This window comes from Puma concolor, chromosome E2, assembly GCF_028749965.1.
Source record: "Puma concolor isolate L17-30 chromosome E2, mPumCon1.1.hap2, whole genome shotgun sequence".
NCBI lineage: Eukaryota > Metazoa > Chordata > Mammalia > Carnivora > Felidae > Puma > Puma concolor.
The window spans coordinates 48,746,388-48,767,237 of NC_141681.1; the positions used below are offsets into that span (position 1 = coordinate 48,746,388).

At 54.5% G+C, this 20,850-nt stretch overlaps 1 protein-coding gene across 3 annotated transcripts in view; it reads left to right on the forward strand.

Annotated features, from left to right (window-relative positions):
* Window positions 1–14,651, forward strand: part of LTBP4 (latent transforming growth factor beta binding protein 4) — a 28,397-nt gene extending 13,746 nt beyond the window's left edge. For all 3 annotated transcript variants that reach the window (XM_086689807.1, XM_086689808.1, XM_086689809.1), the window contains 17 exons: window positions 461–586; window positions 675–794; window positions 1,918–2,046; window positions 2,253–2,378; window positions 2,780–2,902; window positions 3,093–3,224; window positions 5,181–5,312; window positions 5,392–5,517; window positions 7,641–7,787; window positions 9,122–9,388; window positions 9,691–9,762; window positions 10,052–10,180; window positions 10,394–10,540; window positions 11,400–11,552; window positions 12,287–12,667; window positions 13,006–13,158; window positions 14,225–14,651. In XM_086689807.1, coding sequence (XP_086545933.1) covers window positions 461–586; window positions 675–794; window positions 1,918–2,046; window positions 2,253–2,378; window positions 2,780–2,902; window positions 3,093–3,224; window positions 5,181–5,312; window positions 5,392–5,517; window positions 7,641–7,787; window positions 9,122–9,388; window positions 9,691–9,762; window positions 10,052–10,180; window positions 10,394–10,540; window positions 11,400–11,552; window positions 12,287–12,667; window positions 13,006–13,158; window positions 14,225–14,379 — 2,618 coding nt within the window. In that variant the 3' untranslated portion in view covers window positions 14,380–14,651. The remainder of the gene's footprint in view (window positions 1–460; window positions 587–674; window positions 795–1,917; window positions 2,047–2,252; window positions 2,379–2,779; window positions 2,903–3,092; window positions 3,225–5,180; window positions 5,313–5,391; window positions 5,518–7,640; window positions 7,788–9,121; window positions 9,389–9,690; window positions 9,763–10,051; window positions 10,181–10,393; window positions 10,541–11,399; window positions 11,553–12,286; window positions 12,668–13,005; window positions 13,159–14,224) is intronic.
* The last annotated feature ends 6,199 nt before the right edge of the window (window positions 14,652–20,850 follow it).

Sequence of the window (20,850 nt, forward strand, 5' to 3'; positions counted from 1 at the left end):
CCCACTCCACCCCCATTTGCTGTGGGGACTGGAAAGAGACATGGTTGGGGTCAGAGAGGCAGAGTAATGGGGCTTGGTGATGGAGGACAGGGGCAGAGGAGTACTGAGAGGGTGGGGAGGGTCTGATTCAAGTCTTCTCCCCTTTCTGCAAATATGAGGGTGCTCTCCCTTCCGCCTCCCTTTTGGAATGATACTTTTGTGCTTGTGGGAACCCTAGGGAGGGGACAACTGACATGGGGAGGGCAACATGCAGGAGGTGGTGCCCTAGCTTCACCCTGGCAGCTGGAGAGACCTTCCCTGGGGAAACAGGGAAGGAATCTGTTCTCCTGGGAGATGGGATGAGCCTGGGCAAAGTCCAAGAGACTGCCTCCAGACTGCAATGTTGGGGTAGGTGGTGATGGCAATGGAGATGTTTGGGTCTAGGCCCCTTTCTCAGCCCCACTGGTCCCCTCTGCCCCAGATGTGGACGAGTGTGCCCGTAGCCCCCCGCCCTGTGCCTATGGCCGGTGTGAGAACACAGAAGGTGGCTTCCAGTGTGTCTGTCCCACCGGCTTCCAACCCAACGCTGCCGGCTCTGAGTGCGAGGGTGAGGCCGGGGAGGGAGGGAGGCATGTGGATGGGGGAGGGGGGCTTTGGGCTGCTCCTTCAAGGCCACCTTCTCCCCTGCCCCCCAGATGTGGATGAGTGTGAGAATCATCTGGCATGTCCTGGACAGGAGTGTGTGAACTCACCTGGCTCCTTCCAGTGCAGAGCCTGTCCTGCTGGTCACCACCTACACCATGGCCGATGCACTGGTGAGACCAAGCCCTGGCTATGACCTTAGACCTGCACCGTGACCCCTGACCTGGCCCATTATCTCCTGACCTGGACCTCAATCCTCTGGACCCTGACCCTCAGAGTCTGATTGTGACTCTTGACCTAGATTATGGGCCTCTGACCCATATTGCAAGTCCTGGCCTGGACCACCACCCTTGACTCTGAATGTGACTTCTGATTCTGTGGCCCCTGAACCCTCAACCTGTCTGTGACATTTGAACCTAACCATTACCCCTACTGATAAACTCTCCCTACAACCCTGATAGCAATTGTAACCCTTCTGATCCTGACTGTCCCTTGACCCTGAATGTGACCTGTGACTCCTAAACTTGACCATGACATTTGACCTAACCGTAACTCCTGACCATAACCCTTGACTCTCTGTGACCTTTGATCTTGTCTCTTTCATTGACCCTGCCCATTCTCAGAATACCTTCCCTGGCGTATTGGGTTCATGATCCCTGACCCTGACCCCTGACTAGAGGCAGAATTCTGGGCTCTGACTGTTACCCCTGACCTGAATTGGTCTCAGATTCCAGTCACTGACTCTAACCCCTGATTTAACAGAATGCCATCCAATCATCTTGGTTTATAATACCTGACCTCTTACCCTAATTAATTTCTGACCCCAGTCCTCATCCAGAGTCCCTTCACTGACTCCAGGATCCTGGCACAGGGAGTTGCCAGAAAACCTGACCTACAAGACCCCCAGTTATGGTCGCCAGAATCAGGGAATCTTGGTCTCTCCAACCTGCTCCTGCTATGGATCTTTCAGCTCATATCCAACTCAAGACACTACCCACCAACTTCTCTAGAGCCCTCTGCCACAAGAGGATCCATCCAGCGTCCCTAAACCAGACCCCTCCCTCCCTTTTTTGTTGAGACAGAGACAGAGCATGAGCAGGGGAGGGGCAGAGAGAGAGAGAGGGAGACACAGAATCTGAAGCAGGCTCCAGGCTCTGAGCTGTCAGCACAGAGCCCTACGAGGGGCTTGAACTCACGGACTGTGAGATCATGACCTGAACTGAAGTCGGATGCTTAACCGACTGAACCACCCAGGCGCCTCAAACCAGACCCTTTCTGAAACCCCTGTTCCCACAGATGTGGACGAGTGCAGTTCGGGTGCCTCCTGCGGCCCCCATGGCCACTGCACCAACACCGATGGCTCCTTCCGCTGCAGCTGCGCGCCGGGCTACCGGGCGCCGTCGGGTCGGCCTGGGCCCTGCGCAGGTGGGCAGGGTGGGGAGAGGGCGGCGAGAGGACCGGAGAACCTGGGGGTGGGGTCCGGGCTCCTGGACAAAGCCTGATGGGGAGGTAGAAGCTCGACTAAAAGGATGTGGGTGGGGCTTAGAAACCCGCCCTCTGGGGTGTGGCTAGGGGCGGAGTTGATGCTTCCTGGGCCAGGACCCCGCAGCCCTATTTCTCCCATACCCTAGATGTGAACGAGTGCTTAGAGGGAGACTTTTGTTTTCCCCACGGCGAGTGCCTCAACACCGACGGCTCCTTTGCCTGCACTTGTGCCCCCGGCTACCGGCCCGGACCCCGCGGAGCCTCTTGCCTCGGTCCGTACCCAGGCTGGGCCTGGACCGGGAAAGGGTGGGCTTTCACCCAGAAAACCGGGACGGGGAGAGGGCGGAGGCGGCGCCTGACGTTTTGGACTGAGGTCTCAAAGCGTCAAAGCGGGGCTTGTGGAGCCTCTTGGCGTCGGCCAGGGAGGGGAGGGGTTTGGAGGGGGAAAGGCGGAGTCGGGATAAACTGCTCGGTGATTGGAAAGGACGGGGCCTGAACGCGTCGGAGGGGTGGGGCTTTCAGGGAAAGGAGGAGCCTAAGGCAGGCTGGGGGCGGAGGGGGGTGGGAAGAAGGGGAGACCTCAGCCAGAGAGGCGGGGCAAGGGCGGTGGAGGGGCTTGCCCGAGAATGGTAAGCCGAGGAGGTGGTCCGCGGTTTCGGACACTGTCCTGCAGACGTGGACGAGTGCAGCGAGGAGGACCTCTGCCAGAGCGGCGTCTGTACCAACACCGACGGCTCCTTCGAGTGCGTGTGTCCTCCCGGACATCGCGCCGGCCCAGACCTCGCCTCCTGCCTGGGTGAGAGGCGCCTGCCCGGCCTGATCCCTGCCCCTTGCCTCTCCTGCTCTGCCATTTGCCTCCCCTCCACTGCTTCCTCCCTTCCCCGCTTCTGACTCTCCTCTCCCTTCCTTAACTCCCCCCACCTGTTCTTATTTGCCTCCCAGCCTCCCCTGTTACCCGCATCTGACTGCTCTGCCTCCTTTCTCAGACATAGACGAATGTCGAGAGCGGGGCCCGGCCCTGTGCGGGTCCCAGCGTTGTGAGAATTCCCCTGGCTCCTACCGCTGTGTCCGAGACTGCGACCCTGGCTACCACGCGGGACCTGAGGGCACCTGTGACGGTGAGACTACTCTCCTTCCCCGCTCCTGTCTCTAGAACTAGTTGCTGGAATGAGCTCCCTTGGGGATGGAGGAGGAGCACCCTGCCTTCCGGACTTGAGGGGAGGGAAGGAGCCGTCAACCAATGCATTTAACTGTGTCCCCATCTCTGTGGTGGAAATAAGCCACCAGGGTGTCCTTGCATTTTCCCCTGGAGGTGAGGTGGGAAATGGGGGTGGAGGGGAGGGGAGACACTCCTACCAGATACCAGGCCAAGCCTCACTTCCAGAAGCAGCCCTCTCTGCTCCTCTAGCTCAGTGCACATTTTAGGCTAGACCCCAGCAAGACACCTCCTCCAGGAAGAACTGTTAGCGCCTCCACAGCTTCCAGTGGGTTTCTTTCTCTCTGGGTCCCTTAAGCCTGCCTTCTTTCACCTTCCACCACTCCCTCTACTTCCAGCTGCCCTCCCGGTCACTGACAGGGGCCCGGCCGGGGGCTGTCCTGGGCCCATCCTTTCCCAGTTCAAAATTCCCCAGGTTCCACCATGCTGGGCCTTGCCCGTTTAAACCCCACCTCCCAAGCTCTATTCCAAGTCTCTCCGGATTCTGTGCTTTCCCCCATTCTTCAGACTTCTCCAGTGCCCCTGCCCCGCCCCAAACGTGTCCGCCCACCCCTTCCAGTCCCAGCCCTTGCCTGCCCTTCTCATTCCTTATGCCTTCCCCCACACCCTCCTCCCTCCCTTCCCAACCCCCCTGCCCTGTTTCCCCACCAGGCCCCAGCGGGGTACTGATGAGACAGGAGGCTGGGGCTAATGGAAAGATTTGTTCTTGCATAGTGTGTGGGTCAACATTTTGGGGAGCAGATGAAATGACTGTGGGCTATCTTTGGCTCTCTGGCTGCCAGAACTCTGATCCGTGGAAGCCTAGTTTCAGGGGACTTCGTTCGTTCATTCTGCAGGAATTCATTAAGCACCTACTGTGTGCCAGACAGTGGCAATGAGCCAAACAAAATCAATGCCCTCACGGAGCTGACGGTGGGGGAGTAGGAGTGGGGGGAGGGAGAGACAGACAGTAAGTATGTAAATAAATTCAAGCTTCATTCAGCAAACAGTTTGGGGGCACACACTGTGTGTAGGCATGGTTCTATACCCTGGGGTTACAGGGGGGAACAAGACAGACACAAGTCCCTGCATTTTGGAGGTTATAGTCTAGGGAGGTGACAGTTGGCATGTTAAAAATTACATGGATATTTTTGACATATTAATATAATGTCAACTTTAAGAAGGGAAATAGGTGTCTGGGTGGCTCAGCTGGTTAAGCAGCTATTTTATTTTTTACATTTATTCATTTTGAGCGTGGGAAGGGGCAGAGAGAGAGGGAGACACAGAATTTGAAGCAGGCTCCCGGCTCCGAGCTGTCAGCACAGAGCCTGATGTGGGGCTCAAACCCACAAACTGTGAGATCATGACCTGAGCCAAAGTCGGACACTTAACCGACTGAGCCACCCAGGCACCCCTAAGCAGCTAACTCTTGATCTCAGCTCAGGTCTTGATCTCAGGGTCGTGAGTTCAAGCCCCATGTTGGGCTCCACGCTGGGTATGAAGCCTACTTTAAAAAAAAAAAAAAAAAGGAAAATAAAACATGATAAATGGACACAGATGATAGGGCAGTGGGGGAAGGGGTACTAGGAGAGCTTGACCTAGACACTTGAGTGAAGTTAAAGAGGGAGCCATGCAGATAACTGAGGGAAGAGTGTTCCTGACAGAGGAAACAGCAAGTGCAAAGGCCCTGAGATGGGCCCATGTTTGGACTACGTGAGAAATGGCGATGAGACCTTAAAAGAGTCTCAACACTTCAGAAGCTCAGACTCCTAGAACACCGGATTTATAGGGACTTCTCAATCATGGGAACCGGAAGCGGCATCAGGAACTTGTGAATCCAGGCCTGTGACTCCCCTCCCCCCACCTTACTCTTTTCCAGACGTGGATGAATGCCAAGAATATGGCTCAGCGATTTGCGGAGCCCAGCGCTGTGAGAACACCCCCGGCTCCTACCGCTGCACACCAGCCTGTGACCCTGGCTATCAGCCCACGCCAGGGGGCGGATGCCAGGGTGGGTGTCCATCAGGCACTGGGTGAGATGTGGAGGGCATGGAAAGCCCAGCAATGGCCTGACTGTCTGGTGGTTGCAGATGTGGACGAATGCCGGAATCGGTCCTTCTGCGGGGCCCACGCCGTGTGCCAGAACCTGCCAGGCTCTTTCCAGTGCCTCTGTGACCAGGGATACGAGGGGGCCAGGGACGGGCGTCACTGCGTGGGTACGGGGCTCGGGGGGTTGGGGGGGGGCAGAGGGTGGGGAAGAGGTGGGTCAGGCCCTGCTCCTCTCTGTAGACCTGAACAAATGTGAGTTCACACTTAGTGTGTGAACAGATATGAACTGACACGTTCGGGTTGTAGAATTTAGACTCTGGAATATACAGCATTTCCCTTGTCAGGACTCTTCTGGTTGCAAGCAACAGAAACCCTGTTCGTTCAGATCTTGTTTTGGGAGGGCCTAAAAAAATATGTGCATAAAGTCTGTAAAATGCACACTAATCTTTTTTTTTTAATGGACACTGATCTTAAGTACACAGAAATATTTTCTTTTTTCCCAACATTTTGTGAGGAAAATTTCTTTTTTTTAACATTAAAAAAATTTTTTTAAATGGCTATTTATTTTTGAGAGAGAGACAGAGTATGAGTGGGAGAGGAGGAGAGAGAGAGGGAGACAGAATCTGAAACAGGCTCCAGGCTCTGAGCTGTCTGCACAGAGCCTGACGCGGGACTCAAACTCACAAACCATGAGATCATGACCTGAGCTGAAGTCAGACGCTTAATGGACTGATCCACCCAGGCACCCCCCAAATTTTTTTAATGTTTGTTTATTTTTGAGAAAAAGAGAACACACACAAGTAGGGGAGGGGCAGAGAAGAGGGAGACACAGAATCCAAAGCAGGCTCCAGGCTCCAAGCTGTCAGCACAGAGCCTGACGTGGGGCTCGAACTCATGAACTGTGAGATCATGACCTGAGCTGAAGTCAGACACCCAACCAACTGAGCCCCCCAGGTGCCCCTGAGGAAAATTTCTAAACATGCAGAAAATTGAAAACCCTGTAGAATGAATTTCTGCACACCACGTATATTCCATTATCATTATTTTATTATCCTTATTTCCTCATGTATCTGTAATCCATCTTATTTCTGGGATAAGTTTAAAGGTAAATTGCAGCCATCAATGCACGTCTCCCTAAGTTCTAACTTAGCACTAACCAGATTTCAGTAGGCATTTACAGATTTTTTTAATGTTTATTTTTGAGAGAGAGAGACACAGAGAGAGGCAGGGGAGGGGCAAAGAGAGAAGGAGACACAGAATGCAAAGCAGGTTCTAGGCTCTGAGCTGTCAGCACAGAGCCCAATGTGGGGCTTGAACCCATGAACTGTGAGATCATGACCTAAGCTCAAGTCAGATACTTAAAAAATTTTTTTTAATGTTTTTTTTAAATTTTATTTTTGAGAGAGAGAGACAGAGTATGAGTGGGAGAGGGGCAGAGAGAGAGGGAGACACAGAATCTGAAGCAGGCTCCAGGCTCTGAGCTGTCAGCACAGAGCCTGCTGCGGGGTTCGAACTCACAGACCGTGAGATCATGACTTAAGTTGAAGTCAGACGCTTAACTGACTGAGCCACTCAGGTGCCCCTCAAGTCACATACTTAACAGACTGAGCCACCCAGGTGCCCCTACAGATATTTTTTATCTGAGGTTCAACTTATATACAGTGAACTGCATGAATCTTAATGATATATTCATTACATTTGACAAGCACACAAGCTTGGTTTCTTTGAAAAAAATTAAAATGGTGAAGTCCTGGAATATGTTTGAACTTTGGACATAGTTGGATCCAGGAATTCTAACAAGGCTAGCTGTCTCTCCCTCTCACCTCTGCTTTCCCGTGTTGTATTTCTGCTCAGGCAGACTCTTTTCAGAGTGACAAAGAAGGCCCTGGCATCTCTGGGCTCATATCCTCAGCTTGGCAACCCTAGGGCTAACGAGGGAGGCTCTTTCTTGGTAGTTCTACCAAAAGTCCCAGAACTAGCTTTGATTGGCCCAGTTTAGTCACCGCCTATCTCTCTGAACCAGAGAAATGCAGTAATCTGGTTGGCCAAGCCTGGAACTTGTGCCCACCCCTCAGAGTAGATTTAACCCTACTTATAAATACGTGAGTTGAAAATGGAGGGACAGAGGGCTCCCAAGGAAAATTCAGGGTCTGTCACCAGAAGATAAGTGGATGATGGGGTCTGGGTCATGAAGAATACCCTTCTATTTGAAAGCTCAGACTTTTAGAGCTTTGGAATCACAGACACCTACAACCATTGACTCTCCTTCCCCTCTGTCTCTTGCTCACAGATGTGAATGAATGTGAAACACTACAGGGTGTGTGTGGAGCTGCCCTCTGCGAGAATGTTGAAGGCTCCTTCCTGTGTGTCTGTCCCACCAGCCCTGAGGAGTTTGACCCTATGACTGGACGTTGTGTTCCCCCACGAACTTCTGCTGGTAAGACTGATATGTCTGTTTAACTGATGGCTTCAGGGCTCACAGAAAAATGACGTGGTCTAACCATTCCCGGCATGGGCAGGCTGCCATCAGTTAAATGTTGTTTTAAAGAACAATAAAAAATTCAGAACACGTGGGTTAACATGGGCGGTGGGACCGGGATCAGCCCTGTCCCTGACTCTACCAGATTCCTTCTTTCAACAAATGTTCACAGGGCATCCACTGTGTTTAGGCCTTATTCTAGGTACCAGAGACATGGTAGTGATCAGGAGAGACCACTCTTTCCTTAAGGAGCTCACAGTCCAGTGGGAGAAGGCAGAGATATCACCAGAGAGTGACAACCAGAGAAATCAGGGCTGGAAGGAGGAAGCTCAGGCCAGAAGGAACAAGGCTGTGATGGGGAAAGGCTGGGGGATTATGGGAATCCAGAGGAGGAGCCTACCCCAGCTGGAGAGGGAAGGGAGAGCTTCCTATAGGAGGGGAGGTCTGAACTGAGAGCAGGAGGAAGAGTAGAAATAAGCCAGGTGATGTGGGTGAGGGAGGGCATTCTGGGCAGAGGACACAGCAAGGGCAAAGGCCTGGCAAGGCAAGAGAGGACCTGCCATGTTTGAGGAACAAAAATAAGTTCAGGGTGGCATGCTGGACACAGCACGGGAAGGGGTGGGGAGAAGTGAGGCCGCAGAAGGATGCAGTGCTAGATCACACTGATTTACCCTCTCAGGGGGCTGGCCTTTCCTGAGGGCACTGTGGCACCGTGGGAGGGTTTTGGGTGGGAGAGGGGGATAATCAGAATCTGGCTGCCATGTGCAGGTGGGCTGGAGGGGGTGACACTAGGGGCTGGGAGCCTAGGGAGCATCCAGGGCAGGGACCTGGGCAGGAGAGGAGAAGACTGGACCAAGGCAGGGGCCATGAGAGGGGAGGGGAGGGTGGTGGCAGGAGGCGAGAGGCCAAGTGGAGAGGCTGTGGGCTGCCTGGGGGGGGGGGGGGGGGGGGGGGCGGGGGAGGGGAGGTGTCCAGGTCCAAGCCTAGGTTCGGGGACAAAGACTCTGAGGCCAGCTGGGGACACATTGGATGTGAGGACCCAGAAGGTAGCCAGGAGGCCAGAGGAATCCCCCCACCCCATCCCACACTGCAGCTGGGATAATGGGCCAGACACCTGGGAGGGTGTGAGGTGCCAAAATGACAGGAGGTGAGAATGGGAGAAACGAGGACAGATGGTGAGAGGTGTGGCGTCTGGTTCAGCCTCCGTTTGGGGGCCTCAGTTTCCTCGTCTGTAACATGGGGGTGGGAGGCTCAGCCCATGCTGGCTGGGCTAAAGCCCCTTGTTTCTCCAGGCACATTCCCGGGCTCACAGCCCCAGGCACCTGCCAGCCCAGGTCTGCCTGCCAGGCCACCTCCGCCTTCCCCACCCCGCCGGCCCAGCCCACCTAGGCAGGGCCCCGCGGGCAGCGGGCGCCGCGAGTGCTACTTTGACACAGCAGCTCCCGATGCATGTGACAACATCCTGGCACGGAATGTGACATGGCAGGAGTGCTGCTGTACCGTGGGTGAGGGCTGGGGCAGCGGCTGCCGCATCCAGCAGTGCCCCAGCACGGAGACAGGTGGGCATGGGCTCCTGGGTGGACATAGGGCTGAGGGTTTGGGTAGAAATAGGCAGGCATGCGACTGGGACAGAGGACACATTTGGACATGGGCTGGGGCACTGGTACCGTACGGGCAAGAGTAAGCTGCCAGCCAGGCGGGCGTGAGGCTGAGAGGTGGGCACAAACAGGCACGGGGCCTGAAAACGTGGGTGAGCAGGGGGCAGGAGTAAGCCCTGAGATAGATGGGCGGGAGCAAGCCCAGGGTGCAGGGCAGGGGCCCAGGCCAGGGTGTCTGGGCTCAGCTTTGTCTCTCTGTGCAGCTGAGTATCAGTCATTGTGCCCCCATGGCCGGGGCTACCTGGCACCCAGTGGAGACCTGAGCCTCAGGAGGGGTAAGCTGAGACTTCAAGCCCCACTCACCCTCAGCCCCCAGGCCCAGCTCCATCTCACCCTCTCTGTTTTCTTCACCTCTATCTCCCATCCTTTTTCTCTGTCTCTACCCCGCCCCCTCGCCTATCTCCACCTTTCCAGATCTCTACCTCTGGGTCTCTGTCGCCACCTTTCGGTCTCTCTCTTTCCCCGGTCAAGCCTCAGAATCACACATTCCCCCCATCCAGCCGCCCCACACCCCCGCCCCATCTCTCTTGGTGTGGGGCGCACCTCTGACCCTCCTTCCCGCAGACGTGGACGAGTGTCAGCTCTTCCGAGACCAGGTGTGCAAGAGCGGCGTGTGCGTGAACACGGCCCCAGGCTACTCATGTTACTGCAGCAACGGCTACTACTACCATGCCCAGCGACTGGAGTGCGTCGGTACGAGCTTCGCCTGCCTCCCCCCACCTCCCCCCCAGTTCCACCCCCACCCCCTCCCAACCCTCTACCAAGCCAGCGCCTCTCTGGAATGTCGCCACCGCCAGCAGAAGTCCTCCCCGAAGTCTAGACTCCATCTATCAGGCTGTCAACGCGCTGGGGAAGTGGGAAAGGGTAGAGGGCTACTTCCTGACCACTCCCTCCATGCCTCCCTAGATAATGACGAGTGCGCAGACGAGGAGCCGGCGTGTGAAGGCGGCAGCTGCGTCAACACCGTGGGCTCTTATCACTGCACCTGCGAGCCCCCACTGGTGCTGGACGGCTCCCGGCGCCGCTGCGTCTCTAACGAGAGCCAGAGCCTCGGTAGCCCCGCTCCGCCCCCGGGCCCGCCCCGCCCCGCCCCTCGCTCTCCGGGCTCAGCCCCACGCCCAGGCCACGCCCCCCGCGCACGTGCTCGGCCACGCCCCCCACGCCCTATTTACTTTCGGTGTCTGACTCTGCCACCACAGCTGGGCTGGCTGGGCTGGTGTCGGGGATTTGCTCTAAAGCCAAGGTTCCGGAGGAGCCTGGCACTTGCTGGCCGTGTGTACCTGCACGTTGCTTATCGCCTCTTGGCCGCAGCTTCCTTCTGTCACCTTGGGTGGACTACCTTACAGGGTGGCTGTGAGGAATTTCATTTTCAGGACCGTTATGGGACCTGATCTTACAAAGTGCCAAAGCCGTGCTTCCTCTTATTATTTCCCTGTGTGCCTCTGTCTCCTTCCACCTCTCTGGGGTTTCTGTCTTTAGGTTTTTCTCTGAATTTCTGCCACTCTCTGGGTCTGTCTTTGTTTCTAGGGGTCTGTTCCTTTTCGTCTCTCTCTCCATCTTTACTTTCCTGTTCTTGGATTCTCTGACTCTTTCGATGTGTTTGTCTCTATCTCTTTGGGTCCTTTCTTTTTGCCCAATGACCCAAACTCTCTTCTCCTTCCACTTCCTGTGTCTACATCCCCCCTCCCCACACCCCCGCTTTCTCCTCCTATGTGACTGCCTCATGCCAGACCAAGCGCATACTCCCCTGGAGCTAGCTCAGAGGCCTTCTGGGAGTCAGATCACAGCTGAGGAGAAGCGTCTGGTGTTAGGCACTGGGTAGCTGGGCTGCTCCAGCACAGGAGATGGCCAAGAATTTGGGAGGGTCCTATCCTGCCTGTCCCACCCTGATGCATGCTGTCTCTGCCCTCAGATGACAATCTGGGAGTGTGCTGGCAGGAAGTGGGGGCTGACCTCGTGTGCAGTCGCCCTCGGCTGGATCGCCAGGCCACCTACACAGAGTGCTGCTGCCTCTATGGCGAGGCCTGGGGCATGGACTGTGCCCTCTGCCCCGCCCAGGACTCAGGTACTACGACCTGCCTGGGTCATACTCAGAGGCCAAGACATCCCATGAGACACCCACCCCCCACCCCGCCAAATCCTGGACCTTTAGACCTCAAATACCAGTTGTTCAGACACACCGTCCTGGCCCACAAACTACCTGGTCAGAGCTCACAGACCTCCGAGTCTTAATGTATTGGACACTCACTTCCAGGTGCCTAAGACCCCAACCCACAACCCCAGAGATCCCCCAAATCTTGGCTCTTGGAACTCCTGAGTCCCCCAATCTTTAGCCCATGGGAACTCAGTCCAGGCCCAAAACCCTGATCCTTGGTCCTCAGACCTCCAGGTCCCATGGCTCAGATCCCCTCCGTATGCACCCTGGCCCCTGAGCACCCCAGTAACAGTCCTGGGACTCCCCAGTTCTGGTTCCTAAAACACCCCCATCCAATTTCTCTAGGCCTCTAGTCCAATATCCCATGGGTCCTCCCTATTCCAGCACTTGGACCCTGATTCCTAGTCCCAGTACTTAGTACTCTCAATCCCAGCACCATGGAATCCCAGTCACAACCCTCAGCCCTAATCCTGCCTCCACAAACCCTATGGGGCCCTGCAATCCCAGCCCCCTCATTTGAAGTCCCTCCCATGCCTCAGCCCAAGGTCGTCCTCCTCTCCTCTCTTCTGGGCTCCTCTTTCCAGCCAGGGAACATGAATGGTGGGTTCTGAGGGCTAACCACGAGGCTTGGCTCCTATTCACAGATGACTTCGAGGCCCTGTGCAATGTGCTGCGCCCCCCTGCATATGGCCCCCCGCGGCCAGGTGGCTTTGGACTCCCTTACGAATATGGCCCTGACCTAGGTCCACCCTACCAGGGCCTTCCCTACGGGCCCGAGCTGTACCCGCCACCCGTGCTACCCTACGACCCCTACCCACCACCTCCTGGGCCTTTCGCCCGCCGAGAGGCCCCCTACGGAGCACCACCCTATGACATGCCCGACTTTGAGGACGACGGTGGCCCATATGGTGAATCTGAGGCTGCGGCACCACCCGGCCCGGGAACCCGCTGGCGCTATCGGTCCCGCGACACGCGTGGCTCCTTCCCAGAGCCTGAGGAGTCACCTGAAGGTGGAAGCTATGCTGGTGAGCACTGCGGGCGATCCAGAAACAAAGAGAAGCTGGGGTCGGGGGTTGGCTCAGAGAGATGGGAGAACACAGATACAGTAGGAGAGAGCGTCAGAGAGCAGCGATGACGAGGGACAGAAACATACCTGCAGACCAAGGAGCTGAGGACAGGAGGAAAGTGATGGGGAGCAGTGCTAGGGAAACCTGGCCCCACGGCGCCCCCCACAGCCCGCGAACAGGACTCACGGTTCAGAAGAGGATATCCGGCCAGGGACGCGCACCGCCCCCCTCCCCGTTGGGGGTTTAAGATATAGAAGGCAGAGACCCCTAACCAAGGAGCCCCGCATTCTCCGCAGGCGCGCTGTCTGGGCCCTACGAGGGACTGGAGGCGGAGGAGTGCGGGATCTTGGATGGCTGCGCCCACGGCCGCTGCGTGCGCGTCCCCGAGGGCTTCACCTGCGACTGCTTCAGTGGCTACCGCCTGGACACGACCCGCATGACCTGCGTCGGTGAGAGGCGGCCAGGGCCAGCTTGTGCGGGGCTAGGGTGGAAGCCCTGACCGGAGGTTGGGGGGGGGCGGGAGGTGTCAGGGACGTCAAGGGGTCGGGCCCGACCAGGGGAAGCAGGAAGTGCATCCCGCGCAGGGATGGGATGTGCCTGAAGAAGGCGAGGTCAGGCTTCGAGAAAAGCAGAGCTTGACCTCCGGGCCGGGGGCTGGGCTGGAAGCAGGATTGAAGAATCCTGTAGAATCCCGCAGGTGTGATTGCTAGGGAGTCCCAGTGCTACCGTGGGCAACTTGACCGCTTTGGAGAGCTCCCGTCTTATATGAATCATGTTTGCCTAGTTCAGGCAGTAGTAAAGCAAAGTGGTTACAATCAAGGACTCTGGGGGAGTCGGACAGACCTCAGGCTCAGTCCAGCAACTTGCTGTGTGACCCTGGGACAGGTCACCGTCCCTTTTTTTAGTTTTTCTCATCTGAAAAATGAGCTTAAGTTGTAGAATCCATGTCATAGAGTTGTGAACATCATTAATACTGAAATACAATGAGACTGAGGCCTATGTGTAAACCAAGGTTCAGAAAAGAGAACTGAGTCCCCCAAGGACTCACAGCCAAAAAATAGCAGGGGACTGGGCACTCTGAGAACTGGGCAGAATGTGGGCTTGTTGTGTGATACTGGGCAAGGAGCTTCCCCAGGCTGCGTCTCAGTTTGCCCATATGAAAACAGAATCACTACCTACCTCAGGGTTATTAGTTGGATAAATACACATTATGTGCTTTAAACAATGCCTGGCATCGAGTAAGCATTAATTGTTGTGATATCATTATCAGTATTATTTTCCTACCAAAATCCTAGTGACATAGGCCCTACCATACCCATCTTATAGAACACAAAGCTGAGTCTCAGAGATGTTAAGCCACTTGCCCATGCTCACACAGCCGGCAGGTGGTAGTGATTGGATTCAACTTCAAGCAGGAGGCTCAGCACCCCTTGAACCCCTGGACCCCCAGGGGCCAGATAAGCCGGCTCCAGGGTCCCCGGCCCTGAGCAGAGATCCTTGTATCTCCTTCTGCAGACATCAACGAGTGTGACGAGGCCGAGGCGGCCTCCCCGCTCTGCGTCAACGCACGCTGCGTCAACACCGATGGCTCCTTCCGCTGCATCTGCCGCCCAGGGTTCGCGCCCACGCACCAGCCGCACCACTGCGCGCCCGCCCGGCCGCGGGCCTGAGCCCCGGAGGTCCCAGGCTGTTTGCTCCGCGCCTGCGCACGCGGCTCCCTGCCGCGCACTCTCCCGCCCGCTTGCGCGCATGAGCACGGGGAGCCCGAGTGGTCGGAGAGGAAGGACGCACGAACCAATGGGAGGAGGGATGCCCTTCGCTGCTCCTGCCACCCTCAGCAACTCCTACCGACGCTGCGGGGGCCCGGGACTAGCCCACGGCGCCCTTCACGTTCCCTCTACTTTTTATGAAAAGTTTCAATTAAAAAAACACCTATTTTGTACCTTCTGCCTCTGCCAGTCTATGTTTCCGAAAGTCTGGCTCCAGAGTTTGTTCTCTGAGCCACTAAATTACATCCTCTTCCCATCCTGGACTCCGTGTCTGGCTCTTAATTTCCGTGCCTCTGTCGCTTAGTCTTTCTCCTATGTCCGTTTCTCTCTTTATCTCTGTTTCCTATCGCTTGTCTATTTCATTTTCTCTGCCCGATGCTCTATGACGCGGGGACCTAGTCTCTGTTTCTCTTTCTCTTTTCCTACCTCTCTGTTTTGTTATCTCTCTAATCTCGAGAGAGATCTTTTCCCCATGTGGGACCCCGGAAGGGGATGGGAAGGGTGGCCTCAGACGCTGCTCAGGGCGCTGCCTCTTTCCTCAGCTAGAGGGGACCCCAGATTTCCATACTGCCCAAAGAATTAAAAAGCTGTTCTGGGACAAATGGGACTTGGGAGACATGGGGGGCAGGAGTCCCTGGAGGGATGAACAGAGACCTGGGCCTCCAGCTAAGTTTGTGCTGTGGCAGGACAGGGAGTGGCAGTCCTGGTGGGTGGCCTGTGCAGGCCCATATGGGAGTGAGAATGAGCTGTGTGTGTGTGTGATGGTCAAGTGTCCCGTAAAGACCAGACCGCCCTACCCTAGTGGCCCCTGCCTATTTCCTGATCATAGTGGGGGGGGGGGGGGCTGTGGGGGCAGGGGGAGTGTCCAAAATCCTCCTCCCCCCAAAAAAGAACAAAAACGGCCTGGAGAGGCACAAGCTCAGGGTACGGGGAAAGGTTGGGAGTGGATGGGAGTGGAAGGACTCTTTGGCACTGAAACAAAACAAAACAAAAGCCTGTATCTGAGTCATTCTTCACCCACCTATTAGTGTTACAGTCTCAAAGTCAAATGCTTCAGGCAAATGATGTTAGGGGAGCAGGTGCAGGATAAGAAAACCAAAGTACAAAGGTGAGGATACATAATCAGGGATATTCTGTTTAAGGGCCGGGATGGGTGGGTGGAAGAGAGAAGGAAACTTCCCTGTTTTAAATAATATATTTTTGAAAACCACCCTGTGGCTCTTATCTAGCCCACGAGCCACCAGCTGTACCACACCAAGTGCATTTCAAGCAGTGTAAATGGGGTACAGGGGCTCCTTCTTGACCTGAACCCCTGCTCACGTCTGGAGCTTCAGGAAGGGTCAGATTCCCAAGAGCCCCTGGTGCCACACGGAGGATCATACTAATAGTGCCTACTCTTCAGGCGTGTTGGTGGCAGGTAAATGAATCGTTCTGTATGTCAAGCACTTAGAACGGCACCTGGCACGTAGCAAATCCTCCATGATATTAGCATAACCATGGGCCTCTGGGTTAAATGCTGAGCCCTGTGGCTGGTCAGATGGCAAGGTCAGATGGCCAGATCTCGTTCTTTACCTGATCTCCCTCCCAGGGTGAGGGAGGAAGGCAGACTATATCCCCTTCAACAGGACAGTGAGAAATACCTAGCGGAGCACCTGATGGGAGGGGTTTCAGGCTAGAAGGGGCTCAAAGCTCCACCAAAGGGGTGATGGCTGCACAAGACTGTACTAAAACCACTTTAATGGGTGAGTTGTATGGTACATGAATTATAACTCAATAAAGTCATCAAAAAGGGGGAAAAAAACTCTACAAAAGAGGTCTAGAAGTGACACTCCAGCTGATACTGGAGGTAACCCTGCCCAAACACTTACCTTTCATTCATTCAGTCACTCAACAAATATTTTCTATATAATATCTGCTTTGTAGTAAATTGGGGACACAAGCAAACTTTAACCCGGCCTTAGAGGGTGGGAACTAGCAAGGGTTCCTGGAGGAGGAGAGATGTCCCAGTGATGTGAGATGAACCAGATAAAGCAGTGGAGGGGGTGTTCCAGGTGGAAGGAACAACATCTGCAAAGGTCTAGAGTTAAGGAAGGCAGATATCTTTTTTTTTTTTTAATTTTTTTTTCAACGTTTATTTATTTTGGGGACAGAGAGAGACAGAGCATGAACGGGGGAGGGGCAGAGAGAGAGGGAGACACAGAATCGGAAACAGGCTCCAGGCTCTGAGCCATCAGCCCAGAGCCCGACGCGGGGCTCGAACTCACGGACCGCGAGATCGTGACCTGGCTGAAGTCGGACGCTTAACCGACTGCGCCACCCAGGCGCCCCAGGAAGGCAGATATCTTAAAAAATTTAATGTTTATTTGTTTTCGAGAGAGACAGAACATGAGCAGGGGAGGAGCAGAGAGAGAGGGGGAGATGCAGAGTCCGAAGCAGGCTCCAGGCTCTGAGCTGTCAGCACAGAGCCCAACACATTGCCAGAACTTATGAACTGCAAGATCATGACCTGAGCAGAAGTCAGACGCTTAACTGACTGAGCCACCCAGGTACCCCAGAAGATATCTTTCAAATGCCTTTTTTTTTTTTTTTCAGTCTGTCAGTCCCTGCGTTGAACAATGTGATGGTGACATTTTTGGTGCCTTAAGAAATCCCTGGTCCCTGCCTTCATGGAGCTGCAGTGAGGGACATAGACACATTTCCAGACGTGACAATCTATTCTGGGACAGGGAAGGCAAAGGTAGAGGGGTCAGGGCCCAGAGGGGAAGATCTGAGGCCGTCGGTACCCAGAGGAAGCACTTCATGAGTCTGAGAGAACATCAGGGAAGGCTTCCTGGAGGAAGAGATAGAGTTCTAAACAGTCTGTGTTTGGGGTTCTAGGTCCCTTTGAGAATCTGTTGAAGCTCTGGACATTCACAGCAGAAAAACACAAACAAACGTAGGCAATTCCCTTATTCTCATTCCCTCCAGCACCTCTGCCGGGAAGCCCACGGGCATCCCATTTCCTCCCATGACCACCTTCCTGTATAAATGTCCCAGGAATGGGGACAGGGGTGACCAACAGTGCTGGAAAACTTTGAGGTCGAATTTCAGCATCCTGGGAGTGGGGTGGGGTGGGTTTGAGAACCCCAACTATCCCTCTCCCTCCCCCCCCCCCCCCCCCCCCCGGGGCCTGCAACGTGTATCAAGGATCTAGCCTTTACCCTGCCTACATCCCCTGTACTAATCCTCAGCCTCGGTGCTGTGAGGCCCTTGGCCCAAATCGGGAACCAATGCATTCTCGTCTGGAATGTCCAGAGGGAAACAGTCCAGGTGGTCACCGCGCTCACGGGAGGAGAGCAGCAGCGGCCCCTGACGGTCACTGAGCGCCGGCACATCCCAAGTCGCCCTTGCCCCCTAGTGGCCGATGCTCACACAATCACCAGTGAACACACCTTCGGTCCGCACACGGGGCTCATGATCCAAGCAGTGTCTGGTATACTGATTAAACTATTTTCTAAAAAAAGTTTATTTTGAAAGAGAGCGAGAAGGGGCAAAGAGAGGGAGAGAGAATCCCAAGGGCAGCTCCACACTGTCAGCACGAAGCCCCACGCAGGGCTTGAACCCACAAACTGTTGATATCACGACCTGAGCAGAAACTCAGAGTCAGGCAATTAACTTACTGAGCCACCTAGGCGCCCCAACGATTAAACTCTCAATTGAACGTCAGACCTGATTTTATAAAGTGTGCATGGTAGGGGCGCCTGGGGGGCTCAGTCGGTTGAGCGTCCGACTTGGGCTCGGGTCATGATTTCTCCGTTTGTGAGTTCGAGCCCTGCGTCGGGCTCTGTGCTGACAGCTCAGAGCCCGGAGCCTGCTTCAGAATCTGCGTCTCCCCCTCTCTCTCTGCCCCTCCCCTGCTAACGGTCTGTCTCTCTCTGTCTCTCAGTAATAAGTAAATGTTCAAAAAAAATTTTTAAAAAGGGTGCATGGTAAAATTTCAAGGATTACTACTAAAAAAAAAAATACAAATGATGCATAGATTGCAAGCTAGTGGAGAGAAAAGGGAGAGAAAGACAACATAAGACAAAACCAAACCAAATATGCAACCACTTTAAAGAAGCCTAAATGAGAGGGGGTGGAACTCATTGCAAAAATGAGGACAACAGAATCACAAAATAAGGTGGTAGACGTCAATAAAATATATCCCTAATCACATGCACAAGAATGTATTCTGAGTTTAAACACTTCTGCCTGCCTCCACTGCTTCTACCCACCCTGGCTCCGTTCCCCCTCCTCCTCCTCCCTGGGCTTCCTCTCCCGCCCCTGTCCCTGGGCTCTCTTCCCTCACACAGAGGGATTCTGAGTCCCCAAGGCAGATCAAGTCCCTCCCCTGCTCAGAACGTTCCCTTGGCTCTATTTCACTCAGAGTAAAAGCCAGACTCAACACCGTGGCCCATAAGTCTTTTCACCATCTGCTTCTTTTTCCCTGTCTGACCTCATCTCTCCCCCCCACCCCCCACCCCCCAACCCTTGTTTGCTCCTCTCTAGTCACAGGGATCTCCTTGTTGTTCTTCTAAAATACCAGACGTGTTCTCACCTCAGGACCTTTGCACCGACTTTTCTGTCTGCCTGGAGGACTCTTACCACTTGGCTCACTCCCTCATTACCAACGGAGAATGGATAAATAAACTGGGCATAGTCACACAACGAAATCTGCAGTGAGAACACCCTATAACTACCCGTGCTAAGGAGACTGAATTTCACAGTGTCGAGTGGAAAAAGCCAGGCACTAATGAGAATGTATTTTCTGACTCCATTTACATAAAATTCAAGGCAGGAAAAAAACCCATCGATGCAGTGGATGCAGTCAGTGATGCAGTCAGAAGTCAGAATGATGGTGACCTTGAGGGGAGGGGGCATGGCCTGAAAAGAGGAGCTTGGGGGAGGGGGGCTGGAAATGTTTCTTGGTCTGGGAGCTGGTGGCACGGGTGTGTTCAACTGGTGAAAATTCATCCCGCTGTATACTTACGGGTTTGTACTGTTTTGCACGTGCGTCTGCTTCAATAAACAGTTAAAAAAAAGAAAAAAAAAGAAAAAAAAAGAACCTCCGCCTTCCCACCACTCAGCTTAGGAAACAGGCCACTTCCAGCCCTCACGCCCTTCTTTCCCACGACAGGTGCTTTTATATCCGCACACCCTGCCCGCCGCCTCAGTTCCTCCCCTTGGCTCGGTAAGCTCACATCCCCGCGCAGTTCAAGGCCGCCCTCCTCGAAGGACGCAGGCTGCGGGTGGGGGCTGGGCCAAGTTGGGTGCCGGGGGTGGGGAGGGGAGGGATGGAGCTTCACGAGGCAGCCAAGGCCTGAGAGGTAACGTTTCTGCTATGCCCTTGCTCTAAATCCTGGGGTAGGGGGTGGGGGCGCGCCCCCCAGTGCTCAGAGCCCAGTGTCTGGAAGGTGGGACTCAGAGCTGAACCTTCCCCTTAAAGTAGCCGTTTGAAATGCAACCTGCTTATTCGCATGCACGCTCTCTTGTCCCTGTTTCTCTGTTTCTGTGTCTCTCTCCCTCCCTCCCAATCTCTCTCTCAAGAAGGGGGGGAGGGGGGAACCAAAAAAAAAAAAAAAAAAAAAAAAAAAACCTCTCACAATTATTTACATAAAGCTTTATTACATCAGACTATAACCAAAGGACCCAAGTTCAGACTCTGAATCTTGGAATAAACTTTGAATAAACAGTAGTGCTTTTTTTTCTCTTTTGTACTGTAATGTTTATTTTTAAACTCATTTTTACTGGCAAGGTTTTATATATATGAGGCTCAAGAAAAGAAAATGTTCACGCTGCATTTTCTTTTTCGTCTGGCCATTAATATTGCTCGCTTCATTTTCTGTTTAATACTGGAAATAATTTTGCCATATAGGGCATGAGGGCACTTGGCAGGCCTCTGTGACATCCTGTGGGATACGGAAGGGTGTGGCGTGATTTAGGAAGCTGGGGGTGGGGGTGTGGAGAGGGGGAGTGGGTTCCAGGGGAAACAGGGGAAGGCCGAAGGCCAGGCAGGGACCCATGTGGGACCGGCCCTGGGGTCTCCGCGCTGGGGAACTGGATCAATTCCAGTCGCAGTGAAGGTAGAAACCACAGAACGTTGTGTCTGATTGGCTTTGGGGAGAGAGAGGGGAGGAGCCAAGGAGTGCAGGCTGATCTGCGCAGGCCTGGTGCCTGGACCAGATGACTTGGTCCAGGGGGCTGTAAATAAAGAAGGAAGGGCCGATCAGCCCAACCCCTGCTGTCGCTGAGAGGTTCCTGACCGCCTTCCTAGTTCACTGGGCCCTCATAGCACCCACCTTACAGATGAGGAAACAGGCTCAGAGAGGGGAAGGCCCCAAGCTGCAGAGAGCA